Source organism: Tursiops truncatus, chromosome 14 (genome assembly GCF_011762595.2).
Source record: "Tursiops truncatus isolate mTurTru1 chromosome 14, mTurTru1.mat.Y, whole genome shotgun sequence".
Taxonomy (NCBI): Eukaryota; Metazoa; Chordata; class Mammalia; order Artiodactyla; family Delphinidae; genus Tursiops; species Tursiops truncatus.
Window position 1 is genome coordinate 66055646 of NC_047047.1, and position 22115 is coordinate 66077760.

The following is a 22115-nucleotide window of genomic DNA, read 5'->3' on the forward strand; positions in this document are numbered from 1 at the left end:
TTTTTCTATTGATTATGGTATAGCAGTAGTATTGTTACTCTGATACTATTGTGTGTATAATGGAGGATAAAGTGAATGAGTAATTATAGAATATTCTAATTCCATTATCACCTTTGTTCTTGAAAACCAAGACTCTCAGTGTGGAAAAAGAAATACAGATGTAATATAGAAGAGGATAAATGAAAAACCCTGTAGTTCTGAATTTGATTTGGAACTGTCAGTGTGAACTCATGGGTATTTTGTCATATAAATTGTGTGTGTGTGTGTGTGTGTGTGTGTGTGTGTGTGTGTGTGTGTATTTATACTGATATACATATGTATACAACATGTATATTTCCTAGCTCTGTCCACTAAAGAAGCCTAGAAACAATCACCAACCCAGTAGCAGTAAGTGTCTATAGCACCCAGATTTTATACTTAAAAAACCTTTTTTCACTGAAAGAAACCAAAGCTTTTGAAAAAATGGCTGAGCCCAGGTCGGGGGAAGGAACATTTCATCATACCAGGTAGCAAGGAAGTAAAAGAACTCAGGAAGCTACCACTGACCAAAAATGTGACAATTTGAGCTTCTAAGGAATAATAATTATGATTAATTAAAACTCAAAATATGTTTAAATTCATGTATTCATAATGATATGCAAACAACTAATTAGTCGACTTCAGAGGATGATAGAGGACCAATTCATTACCTTGAACACTGCAAATAAGGAGAAAGAATTGAGCATTTATCCTGCCTTTCCTATATGAACTATACCACTGGGTAACAACATGGTAGGTGAGAGGAAGCATCTCTTTATAAATATATGTCAACTAATAAATAAGGAAAAAAGTATATAATTTGAATATCATTATTTTGCAACTCCCAATAAATAAACGAACCTAGGCATTAAGCTTCAACAACTGTTAACATCAAAAAAAGACAGCAATAATCAGACATTGATCTTGTATCTAGAAGGGGATGCTACTCCATTGTTTAAAGAGTTGAAATGTTTTAACCTCACAATGGCAACGATATGTATATTGCTTTCATTTTGCCCTAATAAGGAGAACAACTTATTAATTTTCACCATGTATTCACAAGAAGGGCTACTTTCTCCAATTTATAATAAAGAATAGTGTCATATACATTTATGGATGGTGAATGATTATATTTACTTGGATTTTTGGTCATTATTTTGCTTAGCAAGATCTACGGTGACCATCAAAATGGTTCAATACGCCACAGCTCCCATGAAGTTCAGCTCAGTCAACAGATATGGATAAAATTGAGCTCCGTGGATCAGAATAAAAATGGTATATAAGATCCACAAGAGCCATTGAGCACTCTTCTGTGGCACAACCATGTAGGCCTTTGATGTGAGGCAGATCCTTATTATTGTGATTAGTAATGATAGTTGAGAACTTATTTTCCTTTGTAGCACGTTTTATTTCTTTGCATTCAATTGAGCAGATGAGATGGCTTAGCAACAGTAATAAAACCAGCACGATCACTACCTAGCCTATTTTTTTAACATTGTGCTGTGTATTACTAATTGATTTGTTTCTTCTTGGAGGGGGCTGCAATATACTTAAAATGAAACCCAGTGCTTAATGGATTTTTCTTTCCTCAGCTGTCTATAACCAATCAGTATTTTGATGTTTGTGGGTTCTTTATACAATATAGCTGTGACTATTAAACTAGGTTTCCAGTGGGTGGTATAATTAAGAACAAGATAAAGCAGTTCTTGTCTTTTCTCTCTCATAAATGAGTTTTAATACAATGGTTGTTTTTTTGTTTGTTTTTTAAGTAAGAGAAGAGGAAAGAGCCGGGTTTCCTCCCTCGCCTGCTCCCAATCCAGGCTCCTCCTTGGGGGCCATTTAATCCTCCTACAGCTCCACAGAGCCTCAGGGATCAGTGTAGACTCTCAGCTGGGGAAATGTGAGGACCCTTGAACTCTCAGATTGGCAACTTGGCGTCAAGCTCACCTCACTGCTGGTCTCACTGTGACCTTGATCTTCTCTTTAAAAACCAAGATTTTTCCCTTGTTGCTTATTACCCAGTCCCTCTCATATGTCTGCTTGCTGATCTTGTAAACATTCCAGTTACCAGATTCCCTTTTGGCACCCCCTGGCTCCCCATGGCCTCTCGGGGGGCCAGAGTCCTGACACTGAGCAGCTGTTTTCCCTGGTTTGTGCCCATGACCCCCTAAAGTGCACCCTCTGCTAGGCTAAGCTACTGTGGGACTTTCTGAGGCTGAGGGTCTACCTACCACATACCCTGACCAGACTCCTCTCCCCTCATGGTGGCCTGCCTACTCTCTGGTCCTGAACAAACTTGGTCGGGTTTAACTGAGCTCTGGGCTCATAGATTTAAAAAGGGGGGAAAAAAAAACAGACTTGCAGAAAGGTTCCATGAGGATTTCATGGTAGCACCTTTTCAAGTCTTGAACTTAAACTCGGAAGATCTATGTTTAACTCCTAGCTTGACTGATTATCCACTCTGTTTACAGCAGGCTGGCTCTCCTGGAAAAGTTGTCATATAATGCAAATATTGTCCTCCCTCCACCGTGGCCCCAACCTAGTATCTACTAATCTGAATCTTCAGGGCCCTGGAATCTGTATTTTTAAAGGTCCTTAGGTGGTTCGGGAACCACTGAATTCAGATATCTCCAAGGTCCCATCTTGCTGTGGCATTCTGTGATGTCTGTGAGATTCCAAACAGAATGAGCAAAGAGAACCGACAGGATGAAGCCTTAGTAAGACAAGCCACACACATCAGAAGCAGGACAGCCCTTCACAATGGGCAATAAACTCAGAGAATTCATACCCCCAAGAAGTGCTGCTGATGGGACACAGAAATTAATTCCAAACAACTTTGGGCAGATTTACGAGAGTCAGAGCCATCCAAGGGAGCAGGGAGGACCACCATGCCTCGAAGGCTGTGGGAGCAACAGAATTCCAGTTGGGTGAATCATGGGTTTGACCTGGGATGGCAAATCCTCTATTCCCATGGAATCTACTTTAGAAAGAATTCCCGCTCTGGACCTCTCCATCAGCAGTTGCTGAAAATGAAAACAGAATTTTGTGCATAGAAACCACCTGAGACTAATATATGTCCACTGAGTTGGGAAAATATTGAGAAACAGCCCTTAGAGTCCCTTCTTTATGGACTGGGGAACATAAATCTTGAGATTGGGTGTCTCTGCTTCCTTACAGTCAAAAACTGAGCAGGAAGTTACACACTTTTTAAACTATATTCACTATGCGTCTCTAATGCATAATGTTGTTCTAAGCACTTTGCTTAGGTCATCATTTAATACTCCACAGCATGTCTAAGTACTAGGTGTTATTACCTCCACTTGTTCAGATTAAGAAATTGAGGCTCAGAGAGGATGTGGAGTTTACCCCAGTTCTCATACCTCATCAGAGGTAAAATCCAATGAGAAAATTTGGCCCATCTGGATCCAAAGCCCATTCCCCTCTTCCTACCCCGTCAGATGCCCAACTTGGCCAAGAAGTAGAAGCCCACCCTCTCTGGGAACATCTCAGAACCTTCAGAGCAATGTTAAGCGAGGCAGAAGAGGGTCCTGCTGAAGGACGTGCTCCAGTAGGGTGCCGAGCCCACGCCTGCCTTGAACTGTCTTCCTCAGCACACTCTTCAGGGGAAAAAAAATACATATTTATATTTATGTCTAAATTCTTTAATTTCCAGGACTGAACTAACTAAGTGAACCGTCATGCTTCTGCCCCAGATTGATAAGGCTGCCCCCAAACCCAGGCTGCTCGCTATAGGCACAGACTGAACCTGCAGAATAGGCTTCAAGGAGCTAGAGACCACGGGGAGGAGTGTACTTTTTAACTTCTTTTCTGAGCTGTTCTTTTTTCCCTGCTCCTATCGTCATCCCCAACTCACCGAGTTTAAATTCCTAGGTGCTGTTGGCGGAGGGATCCCTATACACAGAAATTCTGTCCGCATTTCCCATCGTCAGGAACAGCACCGGCCTTGGGTGCAGGCAGGTGTCAGCGACACAGCTCACATTTTTAGAGTTTTGGACTTTACAGTGACCTTTCATACCCCTCGCTTTCTTTAATCCTCATGGCAACCCAGCCCCTTTCACAGACAATGGAACATGATCGAGGTCCCATAATCAACAATGATGAGGCTGCTCGCAAACTCGGATGTTCGTGCTGATTTCAAAGCCTGAATCCTTTCCGCTTCTCCCCTCTGGCACAGCCCACACACGTGATTTGAACACTGGAGAGGGTGAAAGGACATCTGGCCAAGACAGCTCTGCTGAAATGCCTCCAGTAGAGAGTTAGTCCTTTGAATGAACAGGTTACCCCTTATAATACAAATAGATGAGAAAATTAACAATCAGCCATCCACACCAAAGATGAATGGATTCGTCACCTTCTTGCCCTTGAAACAACCTTCAGAAACCAGATAGAAACCAACATCTTCATTCGAAAAAATGAAGCCAAGAAAGGTATTGAGTGCTCAGTATTGAGTAGCTGTATGCATGAGAACCCCAACGAGAGCTTCGGTCTCCCCACCTCAGCTCTGGGGCAGTGTCACAAAAGCCCACCACAGCCAGCCCGGTTTTCAGATTATCAAGACTGCCCAGTGTAATCTCAATCTGATTGCTAATAATTAGCAACCCAAATTCACCTTTCATTTTTGCATCAAGTTAGCTGAAAGTCATCAAAAGAATTTTATGCTTCAGCAAACAAAACTATATACACCCAAATTAATTTTTTCATAATTTTCTGTAGGTAGAGTTCGACTTAATCACTTTAAAGGGAAATAATTTCTTCAACCTTATAATGAGATGTTTGTATTTTAAGTAAAAGTGATTTATCAAGAGCACATTTTTTTGGAAGTTTTTATAGGTTGTAAACATGTTAAAATTCCTGCCAGGATGAAATCTGACAATTCCCCAAGGTCCAGCCAGGCTCAAAGATAGAAAGTTTGGAAGGAATGGCCCAGTGGCAGTGGAGGGGTGGGGATGTGCTGGGTGTTCCTGAGGCACCCCCAGAAGGCCACCTAAGAGCATTGGGTGCTCCGGGGGAAGACAGAGCACCAGGAAGCGGTGAGGGGCTTGGAAAAGAACGTGCACCAAAGGCAGATGTGACCTGTTTCCCATTTTTTACACTCTGTTACATAGAGAGCCTGAGAGCTGCTTCTAATGCATTTCCAATCCCAACCAATGTGGGGGAGGAGGGCATGGAGCTGACTCTGTGTCCACTTTACTCTTCTGATCTTCTCCAAGCTAAGAAGATCCTATATGCAGATATCAAACTTTCGGAAGCGGGTTAGATCCAGTCACAGTAGCACAGATTGAGCACCTGTTCTTTGCCCAGCACTGTGCTGGACTCATTGAGAAACCAGGAGAGGACCTGGCCACCGCCCGCCTGTCTCACCTGAGAGGGGTCTTCTCTCCCTCCTCAGAACCTTCACATGCAATGTTAGCCAGACCCTCTTGAGGCTCTTTTTCTGTTACTGTCCTGTCTTGTTGCATCCCTTTGGGTCTCCCTTTAGTAGGCTGTAAGCTTCTTTAGGCCAGGCTCCAAGTCTGCTCCATTTGTGTCTCTCCCTTAGTATCTATCTGGTCCAGGGCCTGGCACACAGTAGATCTTCAACAGAAGTTTCCGGTTCAAATGACTGATTAGTGTTCCTTGCCCCGACATGGGTACCATCTTGGAACGTGGGTTTGGCCTCATGGAGCGGACAGCTCAGAGGCAGCAGAGGGAGGCCCACGGAGGAGGGAGGGCCAGGCCAAGTGAGTGATCGCCTTTCCTCTTGTGTGCAGTTCACTGGCTGTTCACCACATGCGGGGCCAGTGGGCCCCACGGCCCGACGCAGGCCCAGTGCAACAATGCCTACCGGAACTCCAACCTGAGCGTGGTGGTGGGGAGCGAGGGCCCCCTGAAGGGCATCCAGACCTGGAAGGTGCCAGCCACCGACACCTACAGGTGGGTATGGGGGAGGGGGAGGGCAAGGGGCAGATCCACCCTCCCGAAGAGGACTGGGGTCCTGCCGTTGGGTGCATGCCTGCTGTCCTGGGGTGCCCGGGCAGGCCAAGGCTCCGAGGCCACAGACTCTGGCCCACATTGGAGTGTAAGGGCTGGAGCTGGGGAGATTTGGGATAATGGAGTATGGCAAGAAAAGAAGCTGCGTCCTCTGTCCTCAAGGAGCCCAGACTCATGTGTGGAGATGATATGCATGCGTGCACCAGCTTCAGAACATTCTCTAGCTTTATTAATAACTGTAATTATAGTGAGCTGTTCTTTGAACTTCATGCTGTTCAAATAGGCAATGAATGTCAGAATGTTTGGGAGACAAAAGTGTGCTACACGTGCAAGATGATTTCTTACGCTTGAGCCTCCTTTCCTGGGCCTTCACTGTGTGCAAGTGAAGCAACTATTCTGGAACTCCTATCCCAGGCCCAACCCCACAGTGTTCCACCAGAGCCAGGCCAGGCTGGAGGGAGGCCCGACTCCAACGGGCACTCAGCTAAGCGAAGCTAATGGCAAGGCCTAGACCAGTGGCTCCTAACCTTGAGCGGGCATCGGAATGACAGGAAGGCCAGTTAAAACAGAGATTGCTGGTTCCACTCGCGGAGTGTATGATTTTATAGGTCTGGACTGGGGTCCAAGAATATGAATTTCTTTTTTTCATGCTAAACATTTTTACATTAATGAAGCAAATATGACAAAACACTGACATTTATTGGATGCAGGTCGAGGAGGGAGACACCAGTGGTACTCACTGTACTCATGGTATCCATCCATATTCATTCATTCACCGAGAATCTGAATTTCTAGCAAGTTCCCAGATGACGCCAATGCAGCCGCTGGGTTGACCACAGCACATGCTGTCATCCTCGCTCAGCTCGATGCCGTGGGCAAGGCCAGTGCCGCAGTCCTCATTTTACAGTTGAGAAAACGGAGGCTCAGGCGTCAGGAGCTTCCCACGGCCACGTGGTCAAGAAATGGCCTCCAAGCCCAGACTTCGGAGGCGCAGCTCTGCAGAGGTTCCTCCCACCGCACACGGCTGGGCTGTGTAAACAGGAAGCATCGTAATTTTGCTGTCATTTGTGCAGATGCCCCCTAGAGGCTGAACACAGTGGGAAGTGAGCTGCTTCCCCTCCCGCGGCCCCCAACCCCCGGCACATCCTCAGCCGCCTGGGAAGGAAAGGGGCTTCTCAGGTTGCCCTGTTTTCCGCACATTCCCACCCCTGGGACTTCAGTGTAAATGCGTTCCGGGGAAAGCCCTGAGTGCTTTTTAAATGACATTCTGGGCAGGAATGCAATAACAAGGCTTGACTGCAATCAGATTAGCTGCTCCAGGTCCCACACATCCCTAGTAAATGGCCAAAGACCTCCGGCTACCCTTGGCCACGCCATACTGAGCAGGCCGGGCCTCCCCTTCCGACCTGGCTGAATTTCCAGGGGTCATCCACTGTCCTAGAGAGAAGGGGATGCATATCTGTTGAGGACCCACTAGGTATTCCTCCTCCTTTTCGCAATGAGGTAGATGTTATTACTATTGTTTTTATCCATATTCCCTTGATTCCGTATGAAGAAACGTGTCAGGAAGCTTAGCAATAGATCTAAGGCCACTCAGTCAGTGACAAAGCTGGAATTTGAACCCAGGACCCTCAGTCTCAAAGTCTGTTGGTTCTTTCCATTAAAACTCCCACTCAGGAAACAGGAAATGGAAGGGGGCATAGGAATCATGCAGCACCCACCTCCAGGAAGCCTCCAGAAGTGAGAGCCTGGGAGGGGAGGCCCCACCGCCTGAAGGGATAGTGGCCAGCCCAGCCCTTGGTGCAGATCCCCACATACAAAAAGCAATGTGAAGAAGAAAGCAGAGGAGCTGTAAGGCAGACAGAGACCTCAACACTTTACCCCCAGCAAAACCCATTGTCCCATCCCTGCCCAGGGCAACTCCCAGGCTAGACTGGCTCGAAGTCCTCTGCGACTTATGGAGGTCCTCTTGAGCTGCGTTCCTCCTGAGATAGTGTGAATCAGACCCACTTCCAAACTCGGGTGGGTTATTTAATCTCTTGAGACTCTGTTTCCCCACCTGTAAAAGGCGAAGGTTGGGGGTTGCTAACACCTGCCCTGTTGGTTGCAAAGATCACGTACAAGTGCCTCGCACATGCCCTGCACGTGGCAGGTGCTCCCCAGCCCAGGTGACGGCAGCGAAATCCCCTGGAGTGGTGTCAGGCAGTGGCCAGACAGCATTTCCAGGAACAGCCGTAGTTCCTGACTTCTCTGCTTCCAAGGACTTTTTTCTGACTTCTTCAGCTAGGCCCTGCCTTTTGAAAGGTTTTGCCTGCCAAACTACACTTATTAAGTAATAATTCATCTTCCTATTTTTTATTAATCACAGCCACATCTAAGTCTAGCCAGGTTTCTGATCTGTGTAAATTGCCACGGTATAACCACCCGTGTTGCTACAAGCCCAGCCCAAATCAGAGAACGGTTTCCGTTTCTCTCTTTGGAATATTGAGACTAGCTCCCAGCCCCCAGCACCGCCCGCTGAACACTCCGAAACACGCGCAGGAGCCGTTTCTCTGTTGAAGCAGGACACTTCGAAGTACCCACATTTGTAAAGGGGACTTCTGATCGGGACTTTTTGGAACTGGCCTGAGAAGCACCATATCAAAATGGAAGAATCAAAGCCAAACAATGTTGCCTTTGGGTTTTTGTTGTTGCTGTTGACTCCTTGTTTTTTAACCCAACAAAGACTTACAGATATTCCTGACCCCCACCTCATCCTTGACCCTGGATGAGGCTTGAGACTTGGACAATAATGTCTACTGGTCACATAACATCGCATCAAAGAAGCAGACCATTTAATGATTTGCTATACAGACCACATCGAAATGTCCCCAAGTCAGAATATCCAGGTTGAGAAGTCAGGTGCCCTTTTTCTGGAAGATATTTTCTCCATATTAACTAATTCTTATTTAGTAAGTGCAGTTCGTCTAGTGAGACAAATGTAGGACACACAGGAGGATGGATGTAAAAGGTTCTTGAGAACAGAAAGGTTGGAATCATTCCTTAGGGAGTCCATCTATTCCTGGAAGAGTGTGGCGCTCAGCTAGTTCTGCCTGGCTGCAGCTTGAGGCCTGGCACGATTATTGCTACAGTCAAGGTCTCTACCTACTGCTCAGAGAGGTGAGGGAAAGCGAGCTATACTTATCAAGCACCCACTGTGTGCCACAGTGAGACGTCATTGCCTGGGGCTTGCTCAGGGATGCATACAGGTAAAAAAAAAAAAAAGAAAGAAAAAAAGAATCTTTTTTTTAAATTAATTTTTATTGGAGTATAGTTGATTTACAATGTTGTGTTAGTTTCTGCTGTACAGCAAAGTGAATCTGTTATACGTATACATATATCCGCTCTTTGTTAGATTCATTTTCCATATAGGTCATTACGGACTACTGAGTAGAGTTCCCTGTGCTATACAGTGAGTTCTTATTAGTCATCTATTTTATATATAGTAATGAAAACACCTCCGCTCTTAATTAACCGGTCATTTACCCGGTGTTCCTCTCCCATCTTCTACACCTTTGTCTACTACCACGAAGAGGGAGAGGAAGGACAGGCCAGGAAGGAGACAGGTGGGACGTGCCAGGCTAAGGTGGGGCTTTACGGGCAAAACCTAAATCCCCATCTCCTCCCCACACACGCACACACTGCTTTCCTGCCCTGGGCTTCCCCTTCCCCTGGATTTGCCACTTCCTCTGTCAGAACAGGACAGGTGTCCATACCTGCTCCCCTCCTGCTTTGCACGTCTCAGCGGACCATATTAAGCACCTGTTAGGACACTATGCCTATATAAAGAGGTGCAAGACCCAGTTTCTGCCCAAGAGGAGCCCCAGTCAGCGGTAGATGTAGGAACAAAGCATTTCAGTGTGATGTAGAAAGTACTGCAATGGAGGATTACACACAGCCCTGTGTCAGAGGCCAGGGGAAGGGCCTGAGTTCATGGATGGCTTCCACAGGGAGACAGAAGCCTGAGTTAAGTCTTGAAGGTGACAGAGTTGTCTACGAAGACGAGGGGAGGGCCTTCCTGGTGGAAGGAGCCCCTGGGGCCAGCCAGGGCCTGCAGGAGCTGAAGCAGGACCTGGCCCTGAGGCTGGAGCCTCACCTCCCGAACACGTTCAGCTCCTTCTGGTGCCAGCGTGATGGTGGTGGTGAGAGAAGCAAGTGGGGAGGCAGGGAAAACAGAGGGAAGGCTGGTGAGGTCATGCAGGCAAGAGTCACATGGGGCTAAACCAGGGCAGGGGAAACATGGCGGGAGAGGCCGAAATGTTTGGGAGGTAGAATCGGCATGACTGGAGGACTGGGTGGGTGGGATGGGAGCGGGAGGGACGCCTGATCTGGGAGATTTCCAAATCTTGGTTCTGAGCGCCCATGGAGGAGGGCAGCTAAGGTGGATCAGAGCAGGAGCGTGGACTGTGGGGTGTGTGCTGGGGCAGGAGCCTCAGCCTCCGCCTAAAATGGAGACACACACTGACTGAGTCCGGCTCCAAGGCCCGGGGGCATTTAGTGCGATTCGGTGTGTGACACCCCGCGCAGGGCCAGTCGCATGCAGATGTCAGCCAGCCAGCCTCTCGCTGTCCTGACTTCTTCCCCTCTTCATCCTTCCCTCCCTCCGCCCAGCCCACAGCCTGTTCTCCTGCCTCTCCATATCCTTCCCTGTCCCCCTCTTCCCCCAGCTTCCCACGTACACACACAAATACACACACGCACATGCATGCGCACGTGCCCACGTGCACACAGATCATCTACAAAAACTTAGATCAAGCACAGCCCGCAGCTCCTGATGACAGTTCTCACATGGTTCACTTGTTCCTCGGACATCACGTACAAGAGGTCTCAGATCCCAGCTGGAGCCAGCAAAGCCCCCCAGCCAACCTGGGCCACAGCTGTTCCTAACGGCCTCCATCACTGACGCTAGTTTCCTCACCTGGCTCCACAGACCAGCACGTGCAGCTGGATGACACCATCGTTCAAATCCACAGGCGTCCCATGGAGCGCCTACTGCCTGCCCGGCTCTGAGCCGGGGTGGTGCGGGGCGAGGGGCCTCCGGTCGTCTGCCAGGCCCTGAATAGATGCTGCAGAACTCGTAGAGAGGACTGAGCCTCTGGGGCCTTGCAGTCTTTGCAAAGGCCACAGGGCAGAAAAGTTCAATAACAGTCCACAATGCCAATCAAGTTCTAAACAATTGTAGAAGAGAGTCACAAGTCATGATTCATTGCCAGAGTAATTGTGCAGATAGCCACAGCCATGAAGAGCACAGAGCAGGGAAAGTGGAGGGAGGGGGGCAGCACTGAGCAAAGATCCATGAGCCGCAGGCAGAATGAAGTTTGGGTTCAACTTCTGACACACTGTATGACCTTGAAAGTGTGCTGCCCCTGCTCTCATCTGTTGAAGGAGGGGTTGGAGAGAGAGGTCACTGACACCTCTTCCAGCTCTGATATTCCTGGGTCAGGAAGGTGGTAGGGAATGAGTGGACGATGAGTCTTACACATTGGTGCAAAACTGGAATGGAACTGGGGCAGCAAGGAGCACATGCCTCCACCGCTGACCCCCGGGGGTGTCATCTGATGGCTCGCTTGACCCATCTGGATCATACGACTGTGTACCTGCACAGAGCTCTCGCCCTGACCAAGCCCTGCACATACCCAATGTCTCCTGTGCTCTCACGGCAGACCTGGAGGCAGGATGGATACACAGGGCGGACCTAACTCTTCTGATTTCACAGAGGAGGAAACCGAGACACAGAGGATGGAAGGGACTCACTCAAGGTCCCACTGGGTGTTAGAGGCAGAGCCCAGAGCAGGTGTGGAAGAGAAATGAGGTGCTTCCTGCTTCCCCTGGGGGGGGTCCTCTCACTCCTTCCCCCCCTCCACCGCCCCCGGCAGCCCCACCAAGCGTGCCGCTGACACCGCCATCACGCTGCACACCAGCTGTGCTCTCCTTTCAGGTTCCAGCAGGCAGCCACTTTGATTTGCAGCTAATTCTTTATTTTAAGAAGATTCACAACTCAATTACATCACGTAACAATAGCTCACAGTCAATAATACAAAACGCAAACCCAATAAACATCCATGCTGACTAGGGGACGTGGGTTTAGACGAAGACAAACAAAAAAATTACAGCATCAGCTCGTTGAGAACAGTATCCTGTAACTTCCAGTAAACTGGAATCACTGCGAGGCATTTTCCCCACTTGAGTGGCAAGTATTTTAATTTGTTGTCATTTGTCAACCATCCAAATAAGTTGTTTACAAGGGATGGGAAAAGGCTTCGAAGATTCAGGCTGAGGTCATTATTCCGGCACAAGTTTGTATAACATGATTCGTACAGTTCGGGGGTCCTCAGAAGCGCCAGGGCTGGCTTTATGCTCCCACTGCCTCCCTGTGGAAGTAGGTCCTGGGTGAAACTGAACACCCTTGACCCTGGCTCCTCGGCCACACTCTGTTCCACCTATTGCCCTGCTCTCTAGAATCCGGGGCCTTATTCACTCACCCCCTTCTGCTTCTCAGAAGTCACCCCAGGAGAGGAGTGGACAGGCTCCCCCAGGTGTACATTAGCACAGCAGTTACTATTTGTTACTCACTAGCTACCCTCCAGGGGCTGAACTAGGCCCCTTATAAGGGGCATTATCTCATATAACTCTCACAACAACCTTTTAAGGTAAATATTCTTATCCCCCTTTTATAGATGAGGAAACTGGAGCTCAGAGAGGGTACATAAACTACCCAAGGTCACACAGCTGGCGAGTAACAGGGCCAGAACCAGGAGAGGTAAGCAAGGTGCCTTGGACACAAAAGTTCAGGAGGCTCTGGCTCTCAAGGCTGATCAAGTGCAAGGCCAACACCCGGGCAGGAGATGTCTAACCCAGTTCCTGGCCCTGAGTGAAGGAGTTGGATTTGGATCCAGGTCTGTCTGCATCCAGCCTGTGCTCTTTTCACTGTGGCGCAGCCCACCCAGGAGGAGATGGGCCTTCTAGTAGCAGCTAGAAGTTTCCAAAGGAGTGAAGCTCTGTGGTGGGATTTCAGGCCTCACAGGGCTGATGAGGGAGGCACTACCCCCTACCAGTAGCCCAGGTGGGCAGCCGCCAGTCCCGTGTCTTTAAGCCAGTAATAGTCCAGGTGGAAACGTGGGGCTGAGGCCATCACGCAGGAAAGCAAACTCCAGCTGCTGACACCTGGGTGCCAATCTCTACTGTCTCCTTTGGGGTCTGTAGAGCTGACCCCAGCCCAGAGTCCCCCTTGCACTTGGGAACAGTTTGTAATCTTTTCAAACCCACTACTTACCCTCATGAGGGCAGGGGTCCTCATTTCTTTCCTTGGTAGGGGAAGCTGAGGCTCTGAGAGGTTAAGCAAGTTGCCCCAAGTCACACAGCCAGCAGAGCGCCCAGGGTATGACTCAGAACTCAGGGCTCTTTCCATCCACTTCACTGCCAACAGCCAGGTCAAGACCCAAATGGGGCTGGAGTTCAGACTCGGTTGGGGGCAAGAGAAATAGGAAAGAAGGCTTAGAGAGGGGAAAACGTGTCAGGAACAAGCAACTTCTAAAATATAATGCTTTGGCTAAATTTAAACATGTGAAAGAGTTCAGAACGATTCATAATGCATGCGAATATGCAGAAAGGATGAGCCGGGTACAGCTTTCCTCTCAGACATAGCAGGAGTGGGCAGGGTGAGGACTCCCTCTTGGGCCGCAGTTTTCCAAGCCCACAACACCTTCAGATGGAAACGACTTTCTTAGGTAAACTGCCAAAGCCCCGGAACCTTGGAGGGGCCAGCAGGATAGATGTGGCCCGTCTACGCCCACGTTGCTGTCTCTACACTCCACAGAGTCTCTGGAATGCCCAGCACCACCCCGGCCCCAGGCTTGCCTTCTCTGAGCTAAATAATTCTGCTGTTTTCCTTTCACCAATGAGCCTTCCTTCTTCCTCAGCCTTTTAATTGTCCTTATCACCTCTCCTTTTCCAATGGGTCAGGAGCGAGGGTGTGGCTGAGGGTCTGAGTGAATTAGGATGGGCCAGTAGCTTCTCAGACCACTCTCGTGCATCATATAACCTCGCAGCAGCATGTCGGAGGGGAAATGGGCTCCATGAGGGGAAATGTAGAGCTCTGGACCAGGGTTTGCCCGGTCCAAACGAACCCCTCTGGGCCTCGGTTTCCTCAACTGCCAAGTGAGATTGCTAACAGCTACCGTCTACGGCTGCTGGGGGGACGCCATAGGCACTCACGCCTGGCACATTGCAGGACGCTCAGGAATTGGCCCTACTTCCCTCTGCAGAGCTACGACGCCCCACTCCCCCACCCCAGCGCCTAGGTTTCCTGCCTCTTCATTCACGTTCACACAAGCCTGACTCGTACCCTCCACCTCTTTCTGCTTGTCTGGGTCCTACCCAACCATCATCTCCACCATGAAGCCGACTTCAGACCCACACCCCACACGCCCCAAACCAGCCAAGGCCTCCAGCTCCGCTGCCTCAATGTCTGTCGCAGTCCTCCGCCTCTTTCCCGGGCCCTGAGCACCTGATGGCCCTGATTTGTGCCGAGACCTGCCACTTTCTCGGGGCTTTCACCCATTATCTCCTTCAGATGTTGAACCTTCCCATGCCCCTGTGAGTTCGGAAAGGAAAGAATGGTCCCTCTTTGACGAGGGAAGGATCTGGGACTCTGAGAGGTCCACTCCTCACATGGAACCCCAGAGCCCTTTGGTGCCTCCGCTTTGCCTCCCCGATATAACCACCCCCACAGGGAGATGTCATGACTCTGTCTCCCCAATTTCTTTAGAAGCCCCCCGAGGGCCTGGAGCCCATCTCCCGCCTCGTCTTAGGCACGTGGCCTTATGCCAGTTTGCAACGATCTCCCATCGGTGCCGGGCCCCGGAGACAGGACAGTGGGCTCAATTCTCCTTCGCTCTCTACAGAGACCTCAGGTCCTCACCTGCCACGTTAGCCATCAGCTGGCCCTCCAGGCTTGTCTCCGCAGAACAGGCCCAGGCTCTGCCTTAGGAAGGCCTCCAGGAGGCCCCTCCCATGCTTGGAACACAGGACATTTCCTAGAAGTATAGGTGGAGAAGCCGCCATGTGCGCACGTGTGCAAAACCATCTTGCAGCTCTCCCCGGAAGCTTTTCTTCAAGGACCTTGGATCTGAATATGCAGGGACTTGAAAGCCCCCCAAGTCCCTCTCCCTGGCAGCCGGTCTCTGGGGAGGCGTGTCTATCGGGCACACAAGCTGTCTTCAGGGCACACCGCTCTTCTGATACGGTTCATCAGTTGGGTCCTTTCTCCCCCATCCCTGCTTGACTTCAACCCAACAACCTAAGAGGCAGCAGAAATGCTCCCGCATCCCCACTTGCTGGTTTTATTTTCATCATGATTGGTTGTTTGTTGTCCGCACACACGTTGCTCCAGAAGGAGTTGCTGGCGGGATGCGAATAAACAGTCTGTGCTCATAAACACCGCTCTCCTCAATCATCATGTGGGACTCCTTGTGTCTAGACCCCATAGGGAGACTTTAAAACATTGTACCAACTCAATTACTGTTCCTTCAGTCAGTAAGAATAATAATAAATACTTAGTGGGTGCTTCTTACGTGCCAGCCACAATTCTGAGACTTGCGACACTTCATTTCTTCAATCTTCACCACACACCTGGGCTAGAAGGTAGGTTTTTCTTATCCCCATTTTACAGATGAGGAACAGGAAAGTTCAGTTACTTGTCTAAGGTTGACCACATGAGTCCTTTGCTCTTGGACAGGGAGAGAAGTCCATAACAGGAAACCCCAGGTATTCAGGACACCATCACCCCAACAGCCCACATTAATACAGACTCCCCCTGTCTTCATCTCTTCTCTCTCTCCCTGCCCCCCTTCTCCCTCTCTTCCTCTCTTCTACCCCTTACTAGTTCTTTACCTTCCTAGCTCTGTGAATGAGGCATCTCCCTGCCCCTCTCTGAACTTGACCTCCCTCTCCTGACAGTGGGGAGAGGACCCTCCTTGCTGACCTCATGGGCTGATGCAGGGGAGAGACTTCCAGCACGAGGGTGGTGCGTTCGGCCTGTTAGGAGCCGCTGGGTTGGCAGGAGGGGAGTCAGTTTTCATACCATGGCAGGAACCCATGCGCTCTGTCCTGTTGCAGCATATCAGGCTACGGAGCTGCTGGCGGGAAAGGCGGGAAGAACACGATGATGCGATCCCACGGCGTGTCTGTGCTGGGCATCTTCAACCTGGAGAAGGACGACGTGCTGTACATCCTGGTCGGGCAGCAGGGGGAAGATGCCTGCCCCAGTGTAAGTGCCCAGAGCGGGGGTTTCTCCTCCACACTCACCAGTAGCCAGGCAGGTCCCTCAGAGGACACAAACACTGCACACACGCCTTCGGAGACCTCACGTTCAAAGATGGCGGGACTCACCCTTTGTTCTGCCTGCAAACGCTCCTCCCTTTCCAGGGCCATTTGGGTGCATGAGAAGGTGGGTGGTGTGGCTTTGGGGGTCGCACATCCCTACAGGCACCAAGGCTGAGGCATGGGTTTCATGAGCAATCTTTCAAACTGAAGAGCTGAATTCTGCTAAAATGGACAAATGGTGGTTCCTCTTCGCACAAGTGCGAGTTGAAGCCCACTGCCTAAGCTTTCTTGCAAGGGCACCATTGTCTTTAGCCATATTATCATAAACAGGAAAATACCAGACTAAACATGTCTTGTTCAGCTCAAAATCACAGACTCATAGCCACATATATGCATATAAAACCATAGGAAAAGTTCTGAAAGATACAGATAACAGTGGTTGTTTCTGGAGAGGGGACTGGAGTTGAGGGTGCTTTGTCAGTAATGTCTGATATTGTTACAAAAATAATGCATTCACATATTATTTATTATTTGTGTGATTAAATTTTTTTAAGTATTTTAAGCACAGACTCAGAGCTGAAAGACCATGTAATCCACTACCCCCATTTCACAGATGAGAACATGGAGACCACAGAAGTGAAGGGACTTGTCCAGAGTCACTCATAATGCAGCACAGAGACTCTGGCTCCTATTTTTGCTGCCCCAAACTTGCTTGGGGCTCAGTTTCTACAGCCTTTTCCCCTTTTCCACTTATAACACATCTCTAGACAAGCCAGACTGTCATCCTCTGCAGCCCCAGAGACAACCCTTCATTCTGGTTCCTGACCCCACTGGGGGTGTCCAGCTGTCAAACAGGGAGAGCTCCAACAGCAGTACTTAAGAAAGCCAGTAGTGGTCTACAATGACCAGGAAGGGGAGACAGTGGAGACTGATAAAGCAGCAGCCATGCCTCTTGCCTGTGCTGGGGGACGCAGGACCCTGGTGGTGCTGGCTGTCTTGATGGGAACTCAGCACTCTGCAGGGGGTTCTCGGCATTGGGCCAGGCCACGCCCTCACCTGAGGGTGAGCTTCTGCACTGGGTGGGACCGGGGCAGGGATCTGGGTTCTAGGTCTCAGGACCCAGGGCTCCTTCCCCAGAAACTTATTCAAGAGCAGAGTTGGAAGACAGATGTGGGAACAAGAGCTATGAGAAAGCAGTTCAATTCCACTGAATAACCTCAAGGCTCCTAAGAGCCAGGCCCCAGGCTGGGAGCCAGGAGTAAAGTATGTGCCCTACCCCCAACCCCACCTTAGAGGCTGAAAACCAAGCAACAGGAGTAAAGTGCGCAGGCGCAAGCTTGTGCATGAGAAATGTCTGGACTCTTTTATTTAGCAACTATAATCAGGACTTTCCAACCTGATTGTTAAGTGTTAAGCCATTACATTACAAGCCGCTGTAATTTTCACAGGAATTTATTGAGTGCTAATGTAATTCTTCCATCTAAGCAGAAAGATTGCATTGACTTCCGCAAGGAACTTTTACTTGATTGGATTGTCATCAATTACGTCTTTTCACAGGACTGAGTCCTTTTTTAATTCAATTGTAATCTACTTGTTCCTCTGGACTGCTGCATTTTATCATTTTATTAATCAACCTACTTGCTCTCAAACCTTGGATGTGCCAGGGAAGTTCCAAAGAAGCCAGGGACGGAGAGCAGCCCCCTCTGCTGGTCGGGTCGGGCATAGCATGGGCATGGGGAAAAGAATTGCTCTTCCCAGTTGCTCCACACCTCCGCCCCTCAGGAGTCATTTGAGAAAGGGAGAAAGACCTTTTACAGGCACTACCTCAATCTCCAGTCCTCCCTAGGCCGAAAAATGGACTTCACTAGAGAACGAAGTGGACCCCAAGAATTAAACTTGCAGGCTTTGGCAGCTCTGCTGGTTCTACTGCATTTCTGCGTGGAGTGGCTCTTCCCGTGTGCCTGGCCAACCCAAGCCTGGAATGGGCTCCAGCTGCTGGAACCACCCCCCCATACACACACACACACACACACACACACACACACACACACACACACACACCTCAGCCCCCGTCCTGTACACTGTAGGCTGTTTAGCAGCATCCCTGGCCTCTACCCATCAGATGCCAGTAGCATCCCTCAGAAATGACCATCGAAGATGCCTCCAGACATTTCCAAACATCCCCAGGGGAGCAAAACCATAGGTCTAAATGTTAGCTTCCACCACTACCATCACTCACAAGGCAAGTATTGTTAAGGGCCAGCCCACACCCACCCAGTTCCCAAGTCTTTCAAATGTATTCAGCAAATATGTATTGAGTACCTACTACACGCCAGTCACAGTTCTAGGAACTGGGGAGATATTCATGAACAAAAGGAAGATCCTTTGCTCTCATGGAGCTTACATTGACTCCAGGGGAAGAGGGACAAACAGACAATAACCAGTAAACGTAAGTTCCTCAGGACACCCAAAAGAGACAGGGTTAAGGTGCATAGAATTAGGGTGAAGGGGAGTCAGGTGTGCTGGAGTTCAGAGGCAGGTTGCAATCGTAAATAGAGTGGTGAAGGGAAGCCTACCGAGAAAAAGACAGCTGAGCAGAGCCCTGAAAGAGCTGAGGGACTGAACCAGGAAAATAAGTGGGGACTCCGGCAGAGCAGAGGCCGAGTCCCCAGGCGGGAGCGTGCCTGGTGTGCTCAAGGAGCAGCCAGGATGAGTGGGTAGAACAGGAGGGAGAGTAGGTGAGAGACGAGGGAGGGGTGATGGGGACCAGGTCAGGCCATCAGAAGAACATACTGAAGCCATAGGACGGTTTTGAGCAGAATAGTGACCTGAAGCGATTTGCATATTAGCTCCTCTGGCTACAATGTGGAGAACAGACCACTTGGGCCCAAGGGAGGAGTCGGGGGCAATGAATCTAATGGCTATTGCATTAATCCAGGCAAGATGATGGTGGCTTGGATAAAGACAGTAACAGTGAAGGTGGTGAAAAGCGGCTGAATTCTGGGTGTATTTAGAATATAAAATCCAAGAACTATGCCCGAGCCACTGGAAGGAGGGAGCTGCCTTCACGAGAGCTGGGGCCCGCTGCGGAAGGAGCAGGTTCACTGAGCTCAGCTGATCTGGTAGACGGCCAAGGGGAGGCTGCTTGTGGACAAGGAAGACAGGCCACTGGCGTTCAGGAGAGAGGTCTGGAAAGGAGATGCAAATCCAGGAGAGGTCAGCATAAACTGAGACAGGTTGAGATTGTCTAGGGAGTGGTGTAGATGGAGAGGACCACGGGCTGAACCCTGCAGACCCCCAACATTTAGAAATGGAGAAAAGAGGAACCAACAAAAGAGGCGGGGAGGGGGGAGCCAGGGATGTAGAGGAGACTCCAGAAGTCAGGTCAAGAAAGCGAATCATGGAAAAGTGATCAGCTCCTCCAAATGCAGCTGTGGACCCAGCAAGATGCAGACTGAGAAGCGAATCAACTGTTCCCTCCCCCCACCCCATTCAAAGGAGACACCTGAGCCGCCGGGGCAGCGGGGAATGCGCTGACGCTGGGCTCTAGTTAGACAAAGGCCATCCTGCAGCCCAACTGCTCCCTCCAGCAATCTCCAGCCATCGGCAAGTTCCGTTCAAGGGAAGAGGGCATCCCCAAGGGGTGGGGGCCCCACTGCTGCCAGGCAGAGGAGAGGAGGAAAGGGAACATGGTCAGAGGGGATGGACCTTCTTAGCACCACTGGTTCGCACTGGGCAGCTCCCCAATTTCTTTTAGTTATTTATTTAGACTTTTTGGCTGCATCGGGTCTTAGTTGCATCACGTGGGATCTTTCGTGGCGACGCGTGGGCTTCTCTCTAGTTGTGGCGCGCGGGCTTAGTTGCCCTGTGCCATGTGGGATCTTAGTTCCCCGACCAGGGCTCGAACCCGCGTCCCCTGCATTGGAAGGCCGATTCTTAACCACTGGACCACCGGGGCAGTCCCGCAGCTCTCCAGTTAGTAGAGGAGGACAGATCCAGACAGATGGCCCAGCAAAGCTCCAGTCAGGAAGTGAGACTGGACACTGTCTTCTGTGCCCTGCTCTGCCTAGCTGGCAGCACACACTTCCATGCCCTGTCCCTGGCTCTGCCCTCAGAGCATGCCCCTTGCATCTCAGGCCCTCCCCAGGCAGCGGTTGGCAGGGTTTCCTTCCAGCAGACTCCATGCCACTCGGCCCCCGCCCCAGCCCTGAATGGCATTGCACATACACAGGAGAAATGTCAGCTGTCCACAGTAGCAATTCAGACCCTTCCACCCACACTAAATCCACTCTAAAACATATCAAATTATTTCCATCATTAAATCCAAAATGCCATAAAACAAATTGCATCTCAGCTATTTATCTGGAAATTTCTCTAGTACTCATTCCCGGCACCCCTGAGTGCTTTAGCATAAGGAGTCACTCAAGATGAATTGCCACGTCCACTGGCTGGTTACACAGCAACATTCGATGAAAATTTGATGTTTTGTTGGCCTTTTTTCTATTAAGCGAAAGCAGTCATTTTCCTCCAAGGTCAGGCCAATGCGTGGAGAGTTCGTCTCAGCTGCTGTGACTGACAAGCAGGGTGGCTGTTCTTGAAACGCTGCCCTCTTTATTCAGGGATTCCAGGCTTCTGGGTCACAGGAATTTCCAGCATGTCCCCAGAGACTCCCAGGTGCCTGGGCCCACACCAGGTGGAATAAAATCTGAGTTTGGCCTCCCACCGTTTTCTTCTCTTTACAAGATACTTCAAACTGCAACTTCTCAAAAAACCTCAGTGGCTCCTCGCTGCTTAGAGAATGAAGTCCAGCTCCTTCTCTGTTTGTACTCAAGGCCTCTGTCCAGGATCTGACTGTCCAGTTAGGTTCCCTCTACCCGCTCCCATTTACACTCCCGCCAGCACTGTCTTACCGCATGGGGCCTTTATCACCCCCTCTTCAGAATCCAAAGGACCCTAACAGGTCCTCCTGGACCACCTCTCTGTCCTCAGATGGACTTTTCTGAGCCAGAGAGACTCCTTATACTTTTCCTCCCAAATACCACGCTCACCTCCTTCCCTCTGGACTCATGCTGATCTCCTCCCCTGTAATGTCCTAATTTTCTCCCATTCTCAGTGTTTAAAAATCTCCCCATCCTTCAAGGCCCAAGTGAATGCCACCTCCCCCAGGCAGTCCTCCCTGCTCACCAGTCCAGCAACAAAGCCTCACTCTCCCTCCTCAACTTCCCATGCATTTTCTTCTAAGCTGTCCCTGTGGTCCTTCTCCAATACTGCCCAGAGTGACAGTTATCTGTGTGTAGTTTTTGTCTCCTCAATTCAACGGCAAGCTATTTGAGAGATCGTCAGACCCTATCTTTAAACATAGAAGGTCTGTGTGCTGGGAGGTAGAGAACCCTGGGCACAAACCTGAGGTGCTTTTTGTTTCTCCAGACAAACCAACTAATCCAGAAAGTCTGCATTGGAGAGAACAACGTGATAGAAGAAGAAATCCGCGTGAACAAAAGTGTGCACGAGTGGGCAGGAGGGGGCGGCGGAGGGGGCGGAGCCACCTACGTATTTAAGGTGAGGTCTGGGTGCCAGCTTCCCCAGGGCAGCGCCTTCTCTGTGTCCTGGTGTTGGATCCTCAGGACAGACCTGGGAATGAAGCACCTCGAGTGCTCTTAGCCCCGTTTAAAGTTGAGGAAACCAAGGCCCAGAGGGAATATAAGGTTCCCTGTCCGTCCAGGAAAGGGCAGGCCCTTCTCATG

At 49.8% G+C, this 22115-nt stretch overlaps 1 protein-coding gene across 1 annotated transcript; it reads left to right on the forward strand.

Moving 5' to 3' along the window:
- Positions 1 to 5665: 5665 nt before the first annotated feature.
- Positions 5666 to 22032, forward strand: LOC141276366 (ALK tyrosine kinase receptor-like). Its single transcript, XM_073791637.1, has 4 exons — positions 5666 to 5759; positions 5790 to 5952; positions 16165 to 16315; positions 21799 to 22032. Exons 1-4 carry the CDS (start codon positions 5666 to 5668, stop codon positions 22030 to 22032), a joined length of 642 nt encoding a protein of 213 aa, XP_073647738.1.
- Positions 22033 to 22115: the final 83 nt, after the last annotated feature.

Bases quoted from the DNA above. Each gene is read 5' to 3' on its own strand.
- LOC141276366 (XM_073791637.1), top strand. From the start codon at position 5,666: ATGGGTACCATCTTGGAACGTGGGTTTGGCCTCATGGAGCGGACAGCT. The intron at 5,953-16,164 runs GTGGGTATGGGG...GTCCTGTTGCAG, and splicing joins CCAGCCACCGACACCTACAG to CATATCAGGCTACGGAGCTG. The intron at 16,316-21,798 runs GTAAGTGCCCAG...TTGTTTCTCCAG, and splicing joins GGGAAGATGCCTGCCCCAGT to ACAAACCAACTAATCCAGAA.